The 24,475-nt window shown below is 45.8% G+C and overlaps 3 protein-coding genes and 1 pseudogene across 3 annotated transcripts; 2 read left to right on the forward strand and 2 right to left on the reverse strand.

The window, feature by feature from the left end:
* Positions 1–414: 414 nt before the first annotated feature.
* Positions 415–7,879, forward strand: LOC136512332 (sorting nexin 2B-like). Its single transcript, XM_066506297.1, has 5 exons — positions 415–1,640; positions 5,764–5,973; positions 6,073–6,333; positions 7,181–7,267; positions 7,442–7,879. Exons 1-5 carry the CDS (start codon positions 645–647, stop codon positions 7,538–7,540), a joined length of 1,653 nt encoding a protein of 550 aa, XP_066362394.1. The 5' UTR covers positions 415–644; the 3' UTR covers positions 7,541–7,879.
* A 70-nt stretch (positions 7,880–7,949) lies between these two features.
* Positions 7,950–11,098, reverse strand: LOC136512333 (dehydration-responsive element-binding protein 2B-like). The gene is made up of 2 exons (XM_066506298.1): positions 10,892–11,098; positions 7,950–9,206 (listed from the first exon to the last, which is right to left on the reverse strand). The coding sequence occupies exons 1-2, from the start codon at positions 10,948–10,950 to the stop codon at positions 8,312–8,314; spliced, it is 954 nt and encodes a 317-aa protein (XP_066362395.1). The 5' UTR covers positions 10,951–11,098; the 3' UTR covers positions 7,950–8,311.
* A 2,529-nt stretch (positions 11,099–13,627) lies between these two features.
* LOC136511464 (uncharacterized) lies at positions 13,628–14,941 on the forward strand (annotated as a pseudogene).
* Positions 14,942–19,437: 4,496 nt separating this feature from the next.
* Positions 19,438–20,378, reverse strand: LOC136510700 (protein MAIN-LIKE 1-like). Its single transcript, XM_066505065.1, has 3 exons — positions 20,308–20,378; positions 20,096–20,168; positions 19,438–19,986 (listed from the first exon to the last, which is right to left on the reverse strand). Exons 2-3 carry the CDS (start codon positions 20,165–20,167, stop codon positions 19,438–19,440), a joined length of 621 nt encoding a protein of 206 aa, XP_066361162.1. The 5' UTR covers position 20,168; positions 20,308–20,378.
* Positions 20,379–24,475: the final 4,097 nt, after the last annotated feature.

Raw genomic sequence — 24,475 nt, forward strand, 5'->3', positions numbered from 1 at the left:
TTATGAGACGAATCTTTTGAGCCTAATTAGTCCATGATTTGATATGAGATACTAATTTACGAGATGAATCTTTTGAGCCTAATTAGTCCATGATTCAACAATGTTTGCTACAGTAAACATGTGCTAATGACATATTAATTAGGCTCAAAAAATTTATCTCGTGGAGTACGGACGGATTATGTAATTTGTTTTTTTATTAATATCGGAACACCCCATGCAACACCCTTCCGACATACTTTCTAAATTTTAGTAGCTGGATCCGAACACCCTCTAAAACGCGGTAAATCTCATCAAGAGAATAAACTATTTTATCGAATATTTTTTTCTCCGCTCTACTATAAAAGCCACGAACTGTTTTTGTCACAATTGAACAACCTCTACCAAACGGGCGCTCACTGTGAGGTGGATCGTGAGGTCTCCCGTCGTTGTTGCTTGAATACAAGACATCCTAGGCTCCCACCGTCCCACGTGGCGCCACGCGAGCGTGTCCTTCTGCCAACCGCGCGGTGACCGCACCGGCAACAGACCGCCGGAGCCTTGCGCTCGTAGTATTCTCCGCTCAGCACCACAGTACCACACCCGTAGTCTCCGCTCACCACACCCATCTGCTCTCCTGGTTTCCCTTTCCCCTACTCCTCCGCGTCATGATGCCCTCGGCGCCGCCGTCGGAGCCGGCCACCGCCGGCGACGACGACGATATGGAGTCCCTCCCCCTTGCCACCGCCTCCGACTACGCCTCCGTCGCCTCCACCTTTGACCCCCTCCTCTCCTCCACTTCCGCCACCGCCGCCTCGCCCCGCTCCCCTCCCACGCGCGCCGCCGCCTTCACCCTCTCCCCGACCTTCTCCTCCTCCTTCGTTGACCCTCCCTCCTACGCCGACGCCACCGGCGCCGGCGCCGGCTCCTCCTCCCCGCGCTCCGCCTCCTCGCCCTCCTCCGCGTCGCCGAGATCCACGCGCTTGGCGGCCTCCGAGTACTCCCTCCTCGCTGTCTCCGACCCGGAGACTGAGGCCGAGCCTGCCGCTATCTCGCTTGTCCCCGGATCCGCGCCCACCTACGTCTCCTACCTCGTCACCAGCGTTCACCGCCGGGACCCCGACCAGCGCCGTCATTCGGTGCGCCGCCGCTTCCGCGACTTCGTCACGCTCGCCGACCGCCTCGCCGAGGCCTTCCGAGGCCAGTTCGTGCCGCCGCGCCCGGACAAGAACACCGTCGAGAGTCAGGTCATGCAGCGGGACGAGTTCGTGGCGCAGCGCCGTGCCGCGCTCGAGCGGTACCTCTGGCGACTCGCCGAGCATCCGGCCATCGGCTCCAGCGACGAGCTGCGCGTCTTTCTGCAGGCCGAGGGAAAGATGCCACTGCCCGGCAGCACTGATATGGCGTCACGTATGCTCGATGGTGCAGCAAGGCTGCCGCGGCAGCTCATTGCTGGGGAGGATGCTGTCGCCGCGCCACAGGAAGTCGTGCAGCCTGCCAGGGGCGGCAGGGACCTGCTGAGGATATTCAAGGAGCTCAAGCAGTCGGTGGTAACTGATTGGGCCGGTGTCAAGCCTCCCCTGGTAGAGGAGGATAGGGAGTTCCTGGAGAAGAAAGATAAGCTGCAGGAGTGGGAGCATCAGCTCACCAGTGCGTCACAACAGGTGATCTCTTCTCCCTCAGATGCCAAAAGCCCAAAACTTCCATGTAATATGTCTCATAGTTAATTGTTATGACCATGGGAGTGAGGCAATGTATTTCTTCTCTTCTACTACTAATTACTACCTCCATCCAAAAAAGAATGTAATCCTAGATTTGGACGAAGCCAAATTTGATTTAAGTTTGGCTAGGTTTATAGAAAATAGTATCAACATTTGGATCTCCAAATAGGTTTATGAAAATATATTCCATGATTAATTTAATGATACTTATTACACATCATAAATATTGTGTCAAATTTCGGAAGGTGAGAATTTCATTTCTGGGGAAGAGTAATAACTAGTAGAGTGTTTAACAGTGATTCATTGTCTCTTTGAAGATTAAACTTAACCCCGAAACCTCCCCGTCTAAAATTGAAAAAAAAACTTTGAACACATTGGATTCATGACTGAGTATGTTCCACGAATCTCCTTCAGTATCATGCATCTTTCATTTTTTTACACTAAGTTCTTCCATGAGTTCTATTTAATTGCAACACTGCAATTGTAGCTAATGGTGCTTCTATAACATGGCATCTTAATTCTAGTAGTTTGACCATTTTTACCATTCATTTTGATTTCTTCTATCCAGAATTCGAATAACTTGCAATGTATCTCCATTTCAAGATGTAGGGCACGTTAGGATTCAGAAAAGTCAAACATTGTATTTGACCATCAATTTGTTGAAATATATGTACGTTTAGTGCACAAATGATGCATCAATAGATTTGTATTTTTCATATGTCTTTTAGTAGGATATTGGTTTTGTAGTAATTGACAAGATAGTATAAGAGATATTAATGGTCAAATTATAGACTTCCTAAGATCCTAATATGCCTTAGAAAAATAAATGGAGGGAGTAACAAAGGAAGTGGCCCTTAAGGCCTTAATATAGCATGAACCTTGAGGACATTTTGTAGTGCTATTTTTACGTAGTAGATTGGCATTTAGTTAGTAGTACTTGGTGATAAGGAAGGTTTGAGAGAGGAAAAAAGCCTTCTATGACATGAAAAGCTGGTCAAATTACAAAGAGAAAACATATTATTAAGGCATCTTGAAACCAGTAAGTACAACAACAACAACAACAATAAAGCCTTTAAGTCCCAAACAAGTTGGGGTAGGCTAGAGTTGAAACCCAGCAGAAGCAATCAAGGTTCAGGAACGTGAATAGCTGTTTTCCAAGCACTCCTATCTAAGGCTAAGTCTTTGGGTATATTCCATCCTTTCAAGTCTCCTTTTATTGCCTCTACCCAAGTCAACTTCGGTCTTCCTCTACCTCTCTTCACGTTATTATCCTGGCTTAGGATTCCACTATGCACTGGTGCCTCTGGAGGTCTCTGTTGGACATGTCCAAACCATCTCAACCGATGTTGGACAAGCTAGTGCTACCCCTAATCTATCACGTATATCATCGTTCCGAACTCGATCCCTTCTTGTATGACCGCAAATCCAACGCAACATACACATTTCCGCGACAATTATCTGTTGAACATGTCTTTTCGTAGGCCAACATTCTGTACCATACAACATAGCAGGTCTAATCGCCGTCCTATAAAATTTGCCTTTTAGCTTCTGTGGTATCCTTTTGTCACATAGGACACCAGATGCTTGGCGCCACTTCATCCATTTTGCTTTGATTCTATGGCTAACATCTTCATCAATATCCCCGTCTCTCTGTAGCATTGATCCTAAATATCGAAAGGTATCCTTCCTAGGCACTACTTGACCTTCCAAACTAATATCTTCCTCCTCCCGAGTAGTAGTGCCGAAGTCACATCTCATATACTCAGTTTTAGTTCTACTGAGTCTAAAACCTTTGGACTCCAAAGTCTCCCGCCATAATTCCAGTTTTTGATTCACTCTTGTCCGGCTTTCATCAACTAGCACTACATCGTCTGCGAAAAGCATACACTAAGGGATGTCCCCTTGTATGTCCCTTGTGACCTCATCCATCACTAAGGCAAACAGATAAGGGCTCAAAGATGACCCTTGATGTAGTCCTATCCTAATCAGGAAGTCATCCGTGTCTCCATCACTTGTTCGAACACTAGTCACAACATTGTTGTACATATCCTTAATGAGCCCGACGTACTTCGTTGGGACTTTATGTTTGTCTAAAGCCCACCACATAACATTCCTTGGTATTTTATCATAAGCCTTCTCCAAGTCAATAAAAACCATGTGTAGGTCTTTCTTCTTTTCCCTATACCGCTCCATAACTTGTCTTATTAAGAAAATGGCTTCCATGGTTGACCTTCCGGGCATGAAACCAAATTGGTTCATAGAGACCCGCGTTATTGCTCTCAAGCGATGCTCGATAACTCTCCCATAGCTTTATAGGATGGTTCATCAACTTAATTCCCCGGTAATTAGTACAACTTTGAATATCCCCTTTATTCTTGTAGGATCGGTACCAATATACTTCTCCACTCGTCAGGCATCTTGTTCGATCGAAAAATATGGTTGAACAGCTTGGTTAGCCATACTATAGCTATGTCTCCGAGGCATCTCCACACCTCGATTGGGATACCATCCGGTCCCATCGCCGTACCTCCTTTCATCCTTTTCAACGTCTTTCTGACTTTAGATTCTTGGATTCTTCGCACAAAGCGCCTATTGGTGTCATCAAAAGAGTCATCCAACTGAAAGGTCGTGTCCGTATTCTTGAAACCAGTAAGTAGTTAAAAATAATTGAGTTGATAGGTTTTATTTGTGGACAAAGGGTGATATAGGGAGAGCTTTGGGAGTGAAAGTGTCTGTTTGCACAATATGCAGTAGAATACGCAATTCAATTATTATATTTGTATCATGATACCACATTAATTGTTCCACTATCCTGATTTTCCTCTTCACTCGCTAAGCTAAATTTTGTTTCTATGTTGGTACTCTCGACAGGAGTTATGGGTTATGAATTGTCTTGCACATGCTTTGTTTGTCCTGTACAGTGGATGGAGAAAAGATAGGGAGCCCTAAATCAATGGCTTATTTGACTAGGCCTTATTGTTGGGATTCATTTTCTCTTGATAGTTACATATATTCTTTTTGTTCTCTAGCATAACGTCTGCATCAATTGTACATATAATGCGGATGTTCATTAAACCATAACCATGGTTAGGCAGTAAAGTGAGGCATGGCGATAGATCACCTTCTAATCGCCTAGGGGGTCCCATACCAATCTGAAAATGGCAAGGCAGAAGCATGTAGGAGGAAGAAAAAGAAAAGGAGGGGAAAAAAGGAGTAAGGGGGGCAGGGGACGTAAGGCAATGGCCCAGTCCACTAGACAGCCCATATAGCCCTCCCCTAACTTTCCTATAGGCCCCCCAGAACTACTCCCATTCTGATTCATATCAGCACCGTCACATCCGCTCTCAGCGCCGCTGCTTGCTCGCCTTTGTCCTTGCACCTGCTGCTGCCTGCAACTCCTTCACTCCTCTGTGCTGCTTCTCTGCCCCTCACTGAGCTGCACCCTCTCTGATCGTCTGAGCTGTGCCCTCTCAGATGGACTGAGCTGCTGCTCCCTTATAGATATATCATGCCTCAACTGACAGTAGCAAGTCCTGTGCCAGTCACCGACGCCAGAGCTAGTGGAAACGGCAGTGGTGGAAGTTTCTGGGATCTGTTGGTTGGTTTCCCTTCCATTCTTCCCCCTCTATCCCGTCCGCTTGCTTCTTTTTAGCTAGGTGACAGGGACACCGAGGATTTTTGAGTGCCTAGACATCCACTTGACACCTTAAAAACCATGAGCAGTACCCATGTGCATTGTGTAACATGATATGTTTTACAACAATAGTACAATAGTATGGTCAACTAGGGCAATGGGCAACACATTCTTACAGAATAGGAGAAAAAGAGAAAGTGTTATCAAAAGGTTAATAGGGCAATGTGAGTCTGAGAGGATTCTACCCATGGTCATGTTGGTCATGTACAGAATCAATATAGGACGAGGGCCATGCTGTGATGCTGTGTCTCTGCTAACACGAAGCAATACCAGTTGATGGGTGATTTTTGTATAAAAAACTGGATTTATGCAGAAAATTACTTAAGCTGTCTTGGAGGAAGCCATTGCTAAAGTTTTCCGTCTTCTCCACAGGCAGAAGCACTTGTCAAGGCTCAACAAGATATGGCTGAAACAATGGGAGCACTTGGATTGGCATTCGTTAGACTAACAAAGTTTGAGACCGAGGAGGCAATGTATGACTCTCAGAGGATAAGAGCAGCTGACAGCAGGCGTGTAGCCACTGCCGCTGTTAAAGCTAGCAGGGCATGTCGAGATTTGAATGCACAAACTGTCAAATATCTGGTAGAATCTTTAACCTTTGGACTACATTATCTATATCTCTACTGCTTATGAAGTGATCGTTTTCATGGATCTTATTTTTTCTACCTTCTATTTTGGCAGGATACGCTGCATGAACATTTAAGCATAATGTTGTCTGTCCACACTGCATTTTCTGACCGGGCAAGTGCATTATTGACCGTGCAAACACTCATGTCAGATGTGGCATCATTACAGTCCAGGATTGAGAAACTCGAGGCTGCATCCTTGAAGATATTTGATGGTGATAGAGCTAGGACTCGCAAAGTTGAAGAGCTAAGGGAAACAATTAGGGCTACTGAAGATGCTAAGTTCTGTGCTTTAAGAGAGTACGAGAGAATTAAGGTAATGATTGCTCGTTTTGTCCAAAATTATTGCTGGTTATACAAGGACAATAATGATGACTGACAAAACATCGACTGCTTACTCCATTAGTCATCTAGTCTCGTGTAACTTTAAGTACCATCATATCCTTTTTCTTAGGCAAAATCAATTTCAAGTAGCGGTTCCGTCAGCTTTGAAATGTGTGTACATTGTTTTCCCTTTGTTGCAACAGTATCATAGAAGTTTGGTGGATATCTAACATTCACAAAGAACTAATTCTCCATCACATTTCTCTGTTTGTTTATTTTCAAATATTACACATGTAAGTGTAGCCCAGTGGCCAAATTGTAAAGATAACATTTGATGGGGTACAAACATATTACTCCCATGAGGCTGTAATTTAGGTGGCTTCAAATTCAACTAACTGGATTTATTATGTGTGCTCATTCATTCATGTTGAGGAATATGCTTCCTTATCAATTCCAAGTGAATAATACCCTCCTTTCCAAATTGTAATACGTTTTGGCTTTTGTAGATACGTAACTCTTGCTATGCACTTAGATATACACTGTCTAGATACATAGTAAAAGCAACTTATCTAGAAAAGCCAAAACGTCTTATAATTTGGAACAGAGGGAGTAGTTTACTTTAATCGACCTGATAGCGAGGACCATATTTCCTTGATGCTGGGCACTTGACTAGCACGAGTCTGAGTAAATAAATAGAAACAGAAATGCTTCCTTCTGGCTTGTCTTGTTGTAATGTAACCTGTAAGAGTGCTTTCTGTATATGCTTTGCATGCCACTTCTGATGAGATCTCACTTTGGTGATGCAACTGAGATCTGATAGAAATCTGTATGATATGCAGGAAAATAACAGGAGTGAACTACAGCGACTAGACAGCGAAAGAAAACAAGATTTCCTGGTGATGCTAAAAGGATTTGTTGCAAGCCAGGTACTGTTTCAACCCATTTCGTTTAGCCTGTTCTCTTGTATCTGGCTAACCCAGGTATTTGTGCTGGATGGGTGATCATTAGTTAGTGCTTGCTCTGCTGGTCTCTGATGCTGCGAGTACAGTACATTTCTTTTGCCCTTGACCTGTGCAAATCGTATGCATGTCCACACGCAGGCGGCCTATGCGGAGAAAATCGTGGATGGATGGGAGACGGTAGCAGAGGAGACCAGCGGATATGTGCGAGCGCGAGGATCTGATAGCATAACTTCTTAGCTTCCACACGTTTGGTTGGATGCCAATTGTTTGTACAATGTAATCTAGGATATATAAAAGGGCGCACCTCGTGCAGATAGCTCCCGCTTTGTGCGGGTCTAGGGAACGGTGTCAGTGGAAGTCTTACCCTCGCCTATGCAATGTGAGGAGACCGCGACTCGAACCTGGGATCTTCCAGTCATAGGCGGTAAGACTCTACCGCTTGCACCAGACCCGCCCTTCTAATATAGGATATATGAATTTGGAAATAGAAAGATGCTGACCAGGTTCGATTTGATTGTATTTATTTCATTAATTAAATAAAGGCACGGGCATGACGCCACAATTTCACGTCCTTAATGCTACTCGCTAAAAGTAACGTTATTCTGTGGATTTCACAAATGGATCATTGCTCCCGGAAGTTCCGAAGGAAGAAGCTGCCCGTGAAAAGGACAAATTGAGCTCGTATCAGATTGTTATTATAATAATATCATTTAACTGTAAGAAAAGGCAAATAAGAAACGAAAAAGCAGATGCTCTCTCTTTTTTTTTTCCTTTATTCTTGTCCTTCCACAAGGTGGGAACTATTTACATCACCACTTCTGGTCTACAAAACATTTGGAGAAGCAAACCGAGTTCCCATGCCTAGGGAACTATTAAAAAGGAATAAAGCCTAGAATTGCTAGAGCAAGCCTCTTATCAGTTCTGGCAGTGTTTGCCTTCCACTTCATCACAAGCTCAGCCATGAAGTGAAATGAGGATCAACGGCCAAACATCAAAAATTCATTTTAGCTACTCCAGACCCTCGAAGAAATTTGATGGGCTTTTGAAGCCAGCAAGAAACATCTCTGGTTCTTCGGACATCAGGAATGGCTCTGGCTCTGACTGGAGCATGCTCTCCAGGACGCTCGAATCCAGCCCATCAAGACACCAGGGCTGTCCCATGCCAGCGTCGGTTCCACCTTCATTATGTGGATCAGCTTCCATCATCATCAGCATCTCATCAATATCAAAACCATCATCACCACCATCTGGAAGATTTGTGATAGGTTCCAGCGTCCCAAAGACCTTGTCAGCTACACTGGGTGTGCCGGCTTGGATACAGCTTGATCCAGCCTCCAAAGCTTCTGGCCATTCTGCCTTTAGGGAGCTCGAAATGTCAGAGGCTTCAGGCTTGTTTGAGGTGGATGCGATATCTAAGTGGTTTGATGTTGTTGTCGACTCACATGATGTACCAGGCCAAAGAGCTTCAACAGCTGTTGGAGCAGCTTGGACAGAGGTCGATGCTAGAGCAGCCTGGGCATAGGTTGTTGCATGCTGTCTGGGGAAGTTAGTACGTGCCAAGTCTCCATACATCGCTCTGGCTGCCTCATCATAGGCCCTAGCTGCATCCTCCGCAGTTGGGAAGGTACCCAGCCAGAGTCTGTTGACACGATTTGGCTCTCTTATTTCAGCAACCCACTTTCCCCAAGTACGCTGCCTCACTCCACGGTACCCACATTGTGTATTGTCAGGCCCTCCTTTTCCCTTCATACAGCCCTTCTTCGAACCCTTTGCAGGTGCTTTTCTTGGTTGCTTTGCCCCCTCAGGACCATACTCCAACTGCTTGTTGTGCTCAGTCCACCGCTGGATGACAGCTGCCACTGACGTAGGCCCATCGCGTGACCTGCGAGGTCGCTTCTTCCTGCTGAATTGAGAAGGTAAACTTTAGTACTCGGCGTCATATGTAATACTGTAACGAGCATGCAAATAAAGTACATAAGCAAAAATAACAAAAATGCCCCAACAGGAAAACTATTTCAACAGGAAAAAACTAATAACCATGCCACAAACAAGCAGAGAACAAGCAAAATAACAAAATGTTCAAACAGAACAGATTACTACTCTTCTTAGTGCCCAGAAGACCAAAAGGTTCAAACATGACAATCATCATCTCCACAGAAACAGATACTATTTTGCTCCCTACACGCTGTTAGTGGCCTTTTAATCAAAAGCTCCTACACATGGAGAACATCTTTGCATAAACAGATACCATATCTGTCATTATGAACCTGCTAATATTTAGTTTTGAACACATTGCACAATTTTTCAACAAAGTAGACAACCTTGTTAAGAGAAACAGATATCACTATCTGGCGCAAGTGTAACTCACTGGTCAAGCGCACAACACTACCAGTCAAAGACTGCTAGTGATAGCTCAGATGTTCTAGCATAGAGGGCAGCCAGATATATAGAACAGTTAAAACACACCACAGATTAGAGGCCAGCAGTGGCGCATCTCCCTATGGTTTCTGCTGTACCAGAATTTGGTACTCATTCGAGGCAAGAGCACGGCCTCCTGCTGAAACATAAATTGTTATTTGCGTGATTGTGTTTTATAGGGCCAGGTATCGTGTGGACTCATACCAGTCAATATTTCCTTTTCACAAGAGGTGATCAAAGCAATCATACCTATTGTTGTGACGGAACCATGCACCACAGTACTGCCCTCTGCTCCATATGTTCTATAAATTACCGACAAGACAAGACAAATAGACATAATATGTATCAGCGACTGGGTTAAGAAAAGGAAAACTAACAACAACAGAATTTGACAAAATACAGAAACAAAGTTAGCAGCAAGTTAGGCAGGCTCTACAAGCTTCATAGTATCGTTTCTGTGGAGATGATGCACACTATACTGTCACTCAGCACAATGTGAACAATGCTCATAACCCAAAGATCAAACTTCACATCTACGCTCCCAAATACCAAAAAATATGCACAATGCTGACAGCTCTGAAGCTCAAGCTTATATCTACACACCTAATAAATACCCAAAATACGCTCCTAAAATCCCATCTTACAATAGCTGATATACCCGGAACAAAGTTTTCACCGGTTCAACAAACAAACCCAGATTTCAACATGACGAGCAAGCAATAGCATGAACTTTCAACCATGCCCGAACTTTCCATGATCCCCAATTACAGCTTTTTACCCCGATTCCACACCAATGACACTCAATCATCGCCCCACCCACCAAAATTCCATAGCCACACCAGCCAATCCCAATTACACGGACCACCACCAGAAACCCTAATTCCAAAATTGCTACGGCACAACCCGACCAGGAAATCCCACAACCCTCACCAAGGGGCACCGAAAACAGCTTACGCACCACCGGAATTTGACTTTCCAGAACCCTAATTAGAAATTCCTACAGCGAATCGACCAGTTCCCCTCAAAATTTTCCATCCTAAAAGCCCCAAAATTTTTTTTTTGGGTACAAGATACCCGTTCCCCACCAGACTGAACATCCCCAAACCCTACAAACCCTACAAACCCAACACACAAGTAAATAGAAAGAAGTGTTTGGAAGGCTGATCTCACCTTCCGGGCTGCAGGGCCGGGGGCTGCATCGGCATGGCCTGGTTCTGATCCAGCGTCATGGTCCCTCCAAAGATGGCCACTGGGTTCCTAGGGTTCGCTATCTCGCTGGCTGGTGTGTGCTTGTTCCAGTCGTAAGAATCGCGAGATCTCGTCGATAAGAAAAGTCTCGAGGGGGAGAAAGAAGAGAGAAACCGAAAGCACGATGGCGGTCGGGGCGCCGGCAATTTATAGGCCGGCCTCGAGGCGCTCCGTGGACCCCACTCTGTGGAAAAATATCTCGGATTCTAGGTGGCTCGCGGCCGGTCCACGGGGTTTGGCCGCGCGGGTCCCTTGTGTCATTGGTACAGGTTCACATGAACGTGGTGCATTGAGGTGAGCAGAGAGGGGCGAGGTGACGTAAGGCGTGCGCTGGACCGCAGGTGGGGCTTTGCGTGGAAGGATCTGGAGACTTGGCGCCGAAGCAAACTCGGGGAGGCCAGTTGCTCCCTCGCTGCACTTACCTTCGACTTCGATAGTGGTCCTTTCCTTTTGAAGTTACTACTAAATTTTGAAGCTTCCGCTCTTTGAACTCTATCTATATTTTGTATTAAAAAATCCTATCTATATTATGAAGCTTTTTTATAACAATAACTAATTGTGAGCCACCTAAAAATTAACTAAAATTAATGGAAAGCATCCGGGGGCTCAAAGTTAGTCTAATTTCTAGCCAGTACCCTAACTAACAACACTAGTTAGCTAGCAAAAAAAGCTAATTTGGGTTAAAAGCAACTCAAGAATGAAAAGACATAAATGCCTCTACGACGAACCCTATCATTTCACTTCCCCCACTTGCATCGCCCGATGTAGCCCTATGCTTGTCGTCACGAGTGTGGAGCATAGGTCGCTAGGCTTTTTTGGCCGACGCGGGACCATCAATGTTATATCTTTATACAAACATAGGAATGAGCTTATCTTCAATTCATTGGTTGTATTGTTAGGTGTTGTATTCTCAATTCTCATCAACAACTCATGTACATTTTATTGCTGTGGTATATGCTCCTAGAACAATCTTACGATCATATAGACGTTATTTATGATCGACATTTTTCGTATCCAACTCATACGGTTTTGATACACACTTCTTTGTATTTGTAAATGAGATAATCCATATTCATATTTGTACCCGTTACTATCCGTGTCCGACTCCGAAAAAATATATCATCACATCACACTATAAAAGAGCGAGTTTTTTTGAGAGGGTTCTTCCTCTATAATAACCGTTCGATCTAGATGTCGTGTTATATGAGCCCTCCGTCATCCGTGATCTTACATATAAGATGTAAAACTCCTCCTCCACCAAGATTCCTTCTAGATCTCGAAAAATCACACTATAAAAGAGCGAGTTTTTTAGGGAGTTCTCCATCTATAATAACTGTTCGATCTAGACGTCGTGGCATATGAGCCCTAAAAAAATAATACACGTGAGATGTAAGACTTCAACGTCCATATGAGCCCAATTATCATGTTCGAGGACTCCAATGCCAAGATTAAGCTAAAAAGGACTCTGACGCCCATGCTAGCCAAAATATTAGTGCAACCATGGTCCGACTCCGGGCCGGGCAGTCTCATTCCCTGCTGTCCGGTCCATCCGAGCTCGCATCGCATGACTTGGATTCACACGAGCCGAACCTAGGCGCTGTGTCAGTGTCCGGCCCGCCCCGCCCCCTCCCATGTGGATCTATACACCTAAAATATATGTAAGCCCGTGTTTAGTTCTAAAAAAACTTCCCAAAAAGTGCTACAGTAGCCATCACATCGAATCTTGCGATACGTACATGGAGCATTAAATGTAGACGAAAAAAACTAATTGCACAGTTTGGTTGGAAAATCGCGAGACAAACGTTTTGAGCATAATTAGTCCATGATTGAACACTAATTGCCAAATAAAAACGAAAGTGTTACGGTAGCCAAATTCCAACTTTCCCCCAACTAAACACGCCCTAAGAGTATCGTTTGCGCCCCCCACCCCACCATCTCCTTAAAAAAAATGTCCGAGCCCTTCTGTAGCGAAAAAAACGCCTGAGCCCCGTTTCTGTTTTTCCTGTTCCGCTTGCTCCTTCGGAGTCCGCATCGTCCTTTGCAAACCCTGCATGGCCACATGCGTGAAATTTTCATATTTTGGTCTCTTTTGAAAACAATTTTTAGAAAAATACCAATGCCAAAACATTTTCTGAAAATAGACCATTTTTAGGCGTCTTAGCACATGACGCCGAGATATGAGGCTCGGCGTCGTGTCACTCGACGCCGAGGTACTGCCACGTCATGGAAGACCGGGGTCGTCGTCGACACGTTGGCGCGTGGGTCTAAGACGTCGGCGTCGTGTCAGCCGACGCCAAGTACCCAACCTCAGCGTGGTTGGACTGAGCGCCGAGCTCTGGCCCCATCCATAGCGTGGCCTAGGCGGCCCAACAAAGCACGGTGGCCCAGCAGCTCGGTGTTGGGTCACTTAACGCCGAGCCTCCAGACCTCGGCGTGACCCGACTCAACGCCGAGGTCTGGACCCTTTAAGCCGAGGCCCCTTCTTCTTCTTCCCTCCCCTCCTCCATTCCCCCATGGCTCCCAAATCCCCCACGGCCCCCACGAAACTCTAACCTCCAAAATCGACCCCCGGTGCCAGGATCTTGTCTCCCGAAGCTTCCTCGAGGTAATGGTCCCTCCCCTCCTCCATTCTATCCGCGTAGATGTGCTTATATTGTCCCTAATCATGTGGAATCATGGTTGTTTGGTGATTTGGTATATTTGTGTTTGCATTTGCAAAATGTATGGCTTAGGATCATTGAGTGCATTGTTGTTTAACTGTTTTATGTGATGAACATGTTAGGTTAGTTTGGTTTCTAGTTATTTTGGTCATTAGGGTTATTTGTTTATTGTAGGTGTCATTAGGGTTAGTTATTTGTTGGTCATTAGGGTTACTATGTATTTTATTTATTTGTTGGTCATTACATTTCAATTTGTTATGATCAAGGCGTTTTGCCAAGGTACTCCTCTTTCCCCTCTTTCAATTCATTCATTTAGATTCGTTTGTTTTTGAACTTGGCATTATAGGTTTGGTTCATGTTCATGTCATTCGTGCAATGTATGGTGGTTCAAATGATTGAATGACCCAAATGTATGGTTGTTGGTGTTGTTGTTGTTGTATATGTTATGGTTTATAATCATTGAGTTAAATTTTGTGTTTGTTGGGATTCAAATTTGTTTAGGGTTTGTAATGAAAAGCTTATTTGGGAGGTATGGTGATGTAGTGTTAGTACCTTTACATTCGTTGCAAGGTACTTTGGATTGATTTTTTTTCTATGTAATGTTAGGATGCCAAGGCATGGTAAAGCTCGTATTCCAAGGTAATCCCAATGTTTATTCATTATCTGTGCAACAAATAGAAAACCCTAGGTTTAGGTTTGGTTCTCCGTTAATATGACTAAATTCTTTCAATTGTAGCTATGGTCGCCAGAGGGCAAATCCCTACGACCTAAAGCCTCTCCCTGAAGGTGTTCCTCGACCAATGTGCTTTTGTGGTGATCCTTGCAAGGTAGACATCTCTGAAGATAAGGAAACATATAGACAGAGGTACTGGATGTGTCTCAATTATGCATGGGAACCTACAAAGCAACAGCGCCGTGCATCGTTTGTGAGGAATTTTTATTGTGTTAATTAATTTTCTTGTGATATTAAGTATTGCTTATTTATTTGTTTTGTAACAATTTGTTTTTCTTGCAGACCATTCCACCATTGTGTGACTTTGAGTAGTGGATTGACATTGAGATCAAGGAGTCGAACAAGCAGCGTCTAGAAGGCCTGAAGGAGTGGGATGCGGAGGTTAAGGAGAGGTCTGAGCAGAGACGCAGACTGGAGGCTATAGAAAAGGAGCATAAGGAAGAGGAGGAAAGGAGGCGTGTTGCTGCGTACAGGGCGGAGAGGGAGAAGAAGCTTGAGTGTGTGCGCCGAGCGAAGGCAGCGATGGAGGAGAATCCCGATGCCAAGAGGAAGGGAAAGTGGCCTCGTTGCACTCAGTAGGTATTTGGTTCATTCACGAGTGATGTCGTGTAGCCCTGGACTTTTTTTACTATGTTGTAATGCACTCTGCTTTTATTTCAGATGAACTTATTCCCTGGACTTTTTTTATTATGTTGTAATGCACTATGATTTTATTTCAGATGGTCTTATGCCCTGTACTTCGTTAACTATCCTAAGACTATAGTGGTACTGTTTGTATCACTGAAAAGACTACTTGTGTTGTTGCAGTCACTGAAAGGGCTACAGGTACTGTTGCAGTCACTGAAAGGGCTACAAGTCTATTTGAAAACTCACTGAAAAGCCTAGATTCATTTACTGTTGTATCCGTATACGCAATGAATTAATATCAGAGTGATGTACTGCATTTAGATGAAGTGACAAAACACAGGTGTAGCTTTTTCAGATGAAATGACCAGTCATGGTTGTAGGCTTTTCAGATGAAGCATCTAGCCTTTGCAGATTCAATAAATGAGTACGCACACATGTTTTTTGTCAAGTAGCATTCATGGTGAACCTGCCTTCATCTCTATATATAGTGCTCCATGTCTTGCTCCACATCCACACAACTTGTTTTCTAGTTTAGTTTTAGCAAATGTCGAGCGGAGGTTCCTCGAGTGGACAGGGTTTCAGCGGAGGGAGAGGAAAGGGGGTGAGGAAGGGACCTCCGATTGTGTGGGAGGGTTCTCTGGGTCCTGATTCTTTTGAAGAACCAATAGAGGAATTTCCTTTGGAGAGGAAGAGTGACTTCACCCGTGAGAGACCTCTTAGATCATACGAGAAGCGCATTGAAGATTGGCCAAAATGCCGCCACGGTTTGGATTGCGTTGTGCAGATGTACAACGACTGTGACGGTGGAGGCCATCGTTTCTTTAGATGCCCGCGAGGATTTGTATTGCCTTTGAATTCTCTCCTTTTTTAGATTTGCATTTGGTTTCTACTAGTACTTATTGGTAGATGGGTTTTCAGGATTCAAGCTGTCCAGATAACTGTGGCTTCACTAGATGGGTCAACCCTCCTCCTATCTATCCCCATCAACAGTACATCACATATCTACAGGGACACATCTTTGACCTAGAGTATGGCCCTGGAAGTGGTAACAGGGACAAGTCGGACGACGACAATAGCAATGATGCAGAGGAGGCACTATGCAATAATCCATACTGCGAGTGCCCGTACCATAAGAAGGACGGACCTCCTTCTCCACCGCCACTGCCACCACCACCGCCTCCATCAACTGGAGGATACTATGGGGAAGGTGCAACTCAGTTCAATATGTAGGAGCATTATTAGGACCAACATTTGTTAGTCAATCCGAATGTGGAATGCTTGTATGAGTTGTTCTTTTCAATCTCGTAAGGCATGCTAGGTTTAGTTTGCAACATGCCCTTGTTAGTTTTTATGTGAGTGTGTATCCTTTGCAATGTCTGTATCACTTGTTTCTTTCAATCCCCTAAGGCATGCTAGGTTTAGTTTGCGACATGCCATTTGTTACTTTTGATGTGACTGTAATCATTGTGCCTCCGCTATTTCATAAATTGCAGTTTACCTACCTCTAAGTTTCATGTACTATGGTTGATTCCCAAACTGAAAAAAAAGATTTGAGTCTCTCTAAAAATAGGGGATTGAAATCGAACCAACAATCGGTTTTTCCTACAGGAACAAACATACAAACATAAATATAACTTGTCTACTCTTATTAGTATAACTCGTGTTAGTCGAAGAGGTTGAGAAAGATTTTTCATTTGAATCATGCAAATAGGATCGCAACATATACCAAATGGTTTGGGTTTTGTTGGGCTGAGGCTCGGCGTTGAGTCGGCCCACGCCGACCCTAGGGTTTGGCTCGACCGTGTGTGAGGTGTGCTGAGGCTCAGCGTTGAGTCGTCCCACGCCGACCCTAGGTTTGGCTCGGCCGTTTGCGAGTTGGGCTGAGGCTCGGCGTCGAGTCGGCCCATGCCAACCCTAGGGTTTGGCAACGGCCGTGGCCCGGTTTGGGCCGAACCTCGACGCTTAGTTGTAACACGCCGAGGTTCAAGGCTCGGCGTCAATTTACCCCACGCCGAGCTTGGGCACCTCGGCGCTTCGATGCAAAGGTTTCCAGTATGTACCAGGGGTCGGTGTGAAACGACTAAACGCCGAGGTTGGGCACCTCGGCGCTTCGGTGAATTGTTTTCCAGTATGTACCAGGGGTCGGCGTCAAATGACTAAACACCGAGCCCCTAGGTTCACCAAAATATACCTCTTCTTTGATTTGCTTCACTATTTCCCACTACTCTAATCAGCCGACGATGACCTTGTGCCAACAACAGACCTGAGCTCGCTAGCTCCCCGACTCTCCTAAGCCGCTTCGTCCCCTTTGCGTGCTTGCCATGTCACTGTGGATCCAACAGAGGTTGATCGTAACATGGAGGATGGGGATGATGACACCCCTTCTTCCTTGTGAGTTGCGACGGAGGCCCTTAATAGCTGGAAACATGAAACATGGCGATGTTCCACACATTCACATAACACATGACCACACCGACAGACACATTCATTCAACATCCGTACATACATAAGGTCCAACACATTAAGCATCCAACATAGTCCAACACATTCAACATCCAACATAGTCCATACATATGCTTCATCAATCAAAAAACATAGTCCAAACATAGTACAAGGTCCAATGCATACATAGTCCATGCACAAAATAAAGCATATGAAGTCTTTGGATCTTTTATCGCTCCTTGTACCTTAACATGGACGGCGAGCGTAATGCTTTCCCCTCCCAAATGGATAGGTACCTGGAGTGTACCTGTCCACTGGTCTGAGCGTCCAATGTGGACGTCCAGAACCAGAGGGGCCTTGAGTTCCTTGGGGTGCATCTCCAAGCTGGGACATGTCAATCTCATCATACTCATGATCATAGTACTCTCCCTGTCCTTCATCAACTTCATCATCATAATGACCATGTCCTTGACCACCCTCTGCAGTAGTTGCTGCACCATGTGAAGAAGAAGTCCTGCCACCATGTGCACCATGTGAAGATGAAGTCCCTCCAACATGTGCAGTAGAAGGTCCAGCACCAAGCTATTATGGGACTGCCACATCCAGGGAACGTCTACATCCAAGGCGTGCAGCTACCTTTCGTAGGCGATGCATGGCACGCTGCATTTTGAAAGCACTATTAGTAAGTGGGGTTGGTCACAAAACTATATAAAGATGTAACATCAACTGAATGAGAGAAGACTACCTGAATGTGCTGTCGTAACATGGAGGCCTCATCAGGATCGCCCACAGGAATCATCAATGCCCTTCCTTGGTCGGCCACTGTCCTCATTATCTCCATGCTCTATGCAACAAAAACAATAATTTAAGTCTCTATCACAGTAAAGACCTCAGAGATTGAAATAGTTGTATCACTTACAGCTCTGGCTAACGTAGGGGCGATCTCAACTTGCCTGCCTTCTCGGGTAGCTTGGTCATATGGGTTGTTGCCCTCATCCTCGCTTGCAATGTCAGCAATGTCTTGCTCCGTCCAAGCGGGCCTCAATTGAAGCCTTGTTCATTGACCAAACCAAACAAGGTAATCATGGAATGCCTTGTCATGATGGACGGCGTGGATGCCCATGTTGTTCTGCTCCATCAACATCCACTCATCAATGTAGCGCTGGTGCTCCAGCTGCCAGTTGGTGATCTTCTTATTTTTTTGTCTGTTGAACCTGCAAATTTTACACCAAATCGGCAATATGAAGGCCTACTCAATGATTCTTTCATGTGAAACGAACAAAATATTATATGTTACGTACTTGTGGAGCTGCCAACCGGTGGAGAAATCATCAGGCAGAGAAGGCTGCAGCCTACCAAACTGCCATGCTACACGGTGAGGGAGATGGTACTCCACTGCATAGAAACAAATAAGGGGGTCCTCATCGTCCAGACGTCCTCGTCTACCATGCACAAGGCGCTCAAGTTGAGATCCGTTACTTGCCTCCGCTGATATGGGCTCCATTGAACCTGTACACAACGTCATCATCAACTAGTCGACGCTCAATTTGTGCACATATCCTCGATTAGGGCAAAAGGGTGGGAAACTTACATGCTGTGGCAAAAGGGTGTCCAGCTCGTTGGTGAAGCTGATGTACGCGTGGCGTGACACGTGGTATGTTCCGTGGGCTCGCTCGTAGAGGTGTGCCACGGTAGGGGCGACAACTGCGTCTCCTTGAGGAAACCAAGGTTGTGGGGGATCAAGCTGATGCGGTCTCCCAACTGGAAGCCTCTCCCACATCCAAATCTGTAAAAAAAGAGTGGAAACATGAATGTTAATCACTTTTGTTAAGAAAAAACATTGAATTGTAGTGGTAACTTGTACAACTTTGCTTTATTACCTGCAACAGTGTGATGCAGCCTGACATTGTAGCGTGCGCGCCTCCAGGACGGCGGCAAGCCTCGCAAAGCTGACGGTATAGGAAGGCAAGTATAGCCGAGCCCCAACTCCTATTGCCGGCATCCTCCTAGTTCAAAAGGCACAGGATGTACATCCAGGACATCGTGTCTCCAGTGCCGTCAGGGAAGAGAACTGTACCTAACATGTGGAGGACATAGGCCCGATAGTAGTATGTCATGGTCTCAGCGTCTACGTTGGGTGGGCACTCCCGAAACTGCTGACGAAGCCACCTCAGGGACACCCCACTGCTGCGCCATTTCTTGCCAGCCTCAACTGCCACTAGGGGCCGTCCCAAGAAGTGCTCAACCCGCTGCTGCCATCCTTCAGACTCCGTGTCTCCTGTCACTAGGAATCCTCGGATTTTGACTCCAAGGATCATGGCAACGTCCTCGAGAGTGACCGTCATCTCCCCGCATGGTAGGTGAAAGCTGTGTGTCTTCGGACGCCACCGATCTATCAACTCCGTCAGCGCCGCTAGGTTGAAAGGTGGTGTGCCTCGACGACAAACACGAGCAACGGTAGCAAGGTTCGCCAGCTTCAGGAGGGGCGTGTACCTCTCGTCGTAGACCATGGTCGTAGAGGCCTCATGTGTCATTGGCCTCAGCACATTCAAAACCTGCAAAAAAAGCATGAAAAAGTATTAGTTCATGTCACTTTATAAAGAGCATGGACTATAGAGCAAAACATGAACAATGCAATGTTTTCATACGAATTGTTGAATATACCTCTCCGTTCTCGATCCTCCGAGCCCGGTGGTGCTCATCGAACCTTGGATCAAGAAGGGGGAACCGATCCATCCTGCAACATAAGCAATGCCAAACCATTAGTATAAGTTAAAGCATGTGTATGTGGTACGAAGTAACATAAAAATAAAAAAACAAAAGTAAACCAATGTACCATTACACAAAGCAATTCTAGTAGCTAGCTTGATGGATACCTGTTGTCTAAGTAGTTCAGGACATTTTCTCTTATTGTGGCCCGGCTTATGGCAACCAGAGCAACGGCTCTTTTGGGTGTCCTCTACAAAATGTCTCCCAACCTTACTCGTGGTTGATCTACCTTTCGTGGCTCGGTCCATGTCCATCCTAAACCGCTTCCGCCACCTAGGTCCTCTACTCTTCCAGAGTAAACCAAGATCAGCCACATACTTGGGCCATCATAAGTAGGCCATTGACTCTCGTCAAGAAATGGCTCGAACTGAGGATTCTAGGTGCTCATTAGGTTCCTCAAAGAGAACTCCGCGGCCATACGGGGAGGGACCTCAGGGTCAACACGTCTAAGGCGACAGGCTGTAATCATGTGGGAGCAAGGCCTATGGTATATGATCGGTTTTCCACACGTACACTTGTTCTAATTGATCACTACTTTATGTTTTCGAGCACCCCGGTCTTCACCACCAATGTTAGTTCCGCCACCCTCTAGAATCTCATATCCATAGTTGATCGGATCGAAACATGAACCCTTCTGTCATTTAGACTTTTTCTTTGAGAAAGCTAGTTCCTGAGATGCTAAAAGTGGCCAAGCTTTGCCTGCTGTCCATAGAGACCTCGCATGCTTCTTCCTCGAAACAAACCAAGAATTCAACTTGTAGAAGTGAATGAGGCAATAGCAGTCACAGGCAGACCACGACAACCTCTTAGAAGGCTGTTGAACATCTCTGCCATGTTACTAGTCATGAAGCCCCATCTCCAACCACCCGTGTCATATGCAAGTGACCACTTATCCTTCGACGCCATCAACTCGCTCAAGAATTGCCTGCCATCAACATTTGTGGGTAACTTCAGGGCATCTAACTTGTCTTTGAATAATTGAACCTCTTGCTGCCTGCAAACCTCCTCAAATAATTTGAAGTTGTCCTTTGTGTGATCACGCCTTATAAGATTCTGAGCAAGGTGTCTGGTGCACCACCGGTGATGTATTTGGCCGTAACCAGGAATCTCTTGTTCTACGGCATTCAGAATGCCAGCATGCCTATCGGATATCACACAAACATCACGTCCCAGACCAATTACCACTTGTCTTACTAGCCTGAGAAACCAACACCAACTATCCGTGTCCTCCTTCTGAACAATCGCAAAGGCCAATGGCACAAGCTGGTCCTCTGCATCTGTCCCAATACAAATAAGCATTGTGCCTTCAAATTTCCCTATAAGAAAGGTCCCGTCAATTGAGACGACGGGCCTACAATGCTTGAATGCTTCGATGCTCTGCCCGAACGCCCAAAACGCCCTTCCAAATACCTGGCTACCATTTCTTGTTTCACCCTCCTTAGGTAAATACTCGAAGTGCATCCCAGGATTTATGGCCCTCATTGCGTTCAACATTACAGGGAGGCACTCATAAGCTTCTTCCCAATTTCCAAATATTATTTCCAGTGCACGCTGCTTTGCCCTCCATACTTTCCCATACTTGACATAGTAATTGTACCATTGGAAGATGATCTCAACCAACGCATACACCGTAATGGTTGGCATATGCTTCACCACGGGGCATAATTGCCTTGCAATGAACCTAGAATTGAGCTGCAGATGGTTCTCTTTTGCCTCAGCAGTGGCACAAACATGTGGTTGCTTCACTGAGGTAATCTTCCATTTACCTGCCTTCGTCTTCCTAGCACATACTCTCCAACCACACTGTTGTTCTTCACAAGCAACAATGTACCTCTTCTCCTTGAATGAATTGATGACCCTAAAAGGTTAGTTGTGTACAATGGAGTACTCTTGCAACCATGATTTCAACTCATCCATGGTAGCAAACAATATGCCTGTAATGACCATGACGCCTAAGAGGGGGGGGGGTGAATTAGGCAACTTAAAATTCTAACTCCAAACTATGGCCTCTTTTTCTACCTCTAGCAAAACCTATGCAAAAGATAATCTATCTAGATGTGCAACTATAGTTTTGCTAGTGTGTTGCTATCTCTACCGCAAATGATGATAATATGATCAATGTAAATGCGGAAGCTTAAAGAGCAAGGTAGAGATATGCAAACTCCCGTCGATGACTCCGGTATTTTTACCGAGGTATCAAGAAGCGCGCAAGCTTCCCCCTAGTCCTCGTTGGAGCCCCTCGTAAGGAATCCCTCGCAAGGGCCAAGCTCTCGGTCGGGTAACTCCGTGGATAGCCTCGGGCCTTCCCCACGCGCAAGTGGGTCTCCGATGTGCCTTCCGGCAAGCCTCTCCCGGATGCTTCCCGCCGTCTTCACTATCAAGCTTCCGGCCGAAACGCCGCGGGCCTTGTTCCCTTCGGTACACGGTGGCGGCCGCACCACAAACGCGGTTGGTGCGATCTCGCAAGACTTCAAGCCCCTCCGATGTACAACACTTGTGCTCGCAAGCACGGGGTGGCAAGAGGTATGCAAACCTCACTAAACACTAGGCAAACACCTAGAGCAAGCGCATGAGCGGTGGTCTAATCAACCTAAGCACTTCGCAAAGCACTTATGCTAATCACCTAATAACACACTAAGCACTATGCATGTGGAGATCACTAAAATGGTGCATCAACACCCTTGGTATGTTTCATCAGCTCCACACCCTTCAAATGGCCGGTTGGGGGTTGTATTTATAAGCCCCACTGAGAAAGTAGCCGTTGGGGTCGAACTCCCATAATTCTGCTACTGACCGGACGCTGAGATCGTCCTGACCAGACGTGTCCGGTCGTCCTGACAGTTGCAGCCACGAACTATCGATCAGACGCTGCCAGCGTCCGGTCGCCTGCCACCGGACGCGTTCGGTCGCAGTTTCGCGCGCCTGGAACCTCTCTGTACTCGATCGGACGCTGTGTTTCTACGTCCGGTCGGTTGCCGCTAGCGTCCGGTCCTCGCGTCCGGTCGCCTGTCTGCCGAGCCACCGGTCCAGCGTCCGGTCGCGCTTTCAGCGTCCGGTCCAGCGTCCGGTCGCCTCTGCGAGCTCGTTTCTTCGCGATCTTGCGTACGGCTTGGTTCCTATCTTCGTGCTTGGACTTTGCTTGATATCTTGGGTCTTCACTTGTGCTTCTAATGTCTTGCTTGAGGTGTTGATCATCGGATCATCACGTCGCCTTCGTCCAAGTCACGTCTTGCACCCTATTGGACTACAAAACAGACACTTGCAAATTCATTAGTCCAATTTGGTTGTGTTGGTCATCAAACACCAAAATCCAAAGTAAATGGGCCAAGGGTCCATTTTCCTTACAATGCCCTTCCGTATGATGAGGCAATCGCTAACATCAGGCACAGTTGTATCACTTGGCCCACCATCAGCTACTGCCCTATGACCATGGCTAAGGTCCTCGAAATCACCAACTAGTGGATCTCTCCAAGGCAAGACCCTAGACAATATCTCTATTTCCCTTAAATTCAGACGACCAATAGGGCGATCGTCATCAGAGTCTTCGGCTATCTCCTCTACGAAGGACTCATCATCTCCAGCTATCTCCATGTCAAAACGGTTCGTAGCCCTAGCATCACCAAAGTCTTCTTCACTACTAAGATCATCTTCGTCGCTAAGCTCATCCTCAATAGAAAAGTCTCCGCTAGCGTCGTCCAAACCTTCTTCTGCATCAACAATTACATAATCATCATCCTCTTCATCACTATCATGATTGCTCTCACCATCGGCAACCGGATTCTCTTCCTCATCTCCATCGTAGCCTAGTTGTGTGACAAGTATTTCTTCTTCAGGCAAAGGACCATAACCTATGTGAGCGGGGGAAGATGGCCATGCTTCGAAGTTATCATTTCCTAAGCCGGACTCCTTACTTACTACTAAATCCAAAGATCGCACTTCTGAGGCCAATACAACTGTCTTGTAATCATTCCATTCAGACTCGTTTATAATTTTGAGCAACCGCTTGATCCGAGGACCCTTCGATGACCCAACATCTATGACACCTTCAAACTGAACATACACGTCTCCTTCATTCCAGCCTAACTTAACCTTCACTCGCTCCACTAACTGGGTCAAAGATGGTGTTTCAGAAAAAATCAACAACTCCTCACACATGTCCAGAAATTCCAAACTATCATCTCTTGTCCTAACAATACGGCCTCCATGATGCAACCTCACTAATTTATCCATCTACAGCCATCACACAACAAGTAGTGTAACATATGAATATATTTC

Source organism: Miscanthus floridulus, chromosome 16 (genome assembly GCF_019320115.1).
Source record: "Miscanthus floridulus cultivar M001 chromosome 16, ASM1932011v1, whole genome shotgun sequence".
Classification (NCBI taxonomy): domain Eukaryota; kingdom Viridiplantae; phylum Streptophyta; class Magnoliopsida; order Poales; family Poaceae; genus Miscanthus; species Miscanthus floridulus.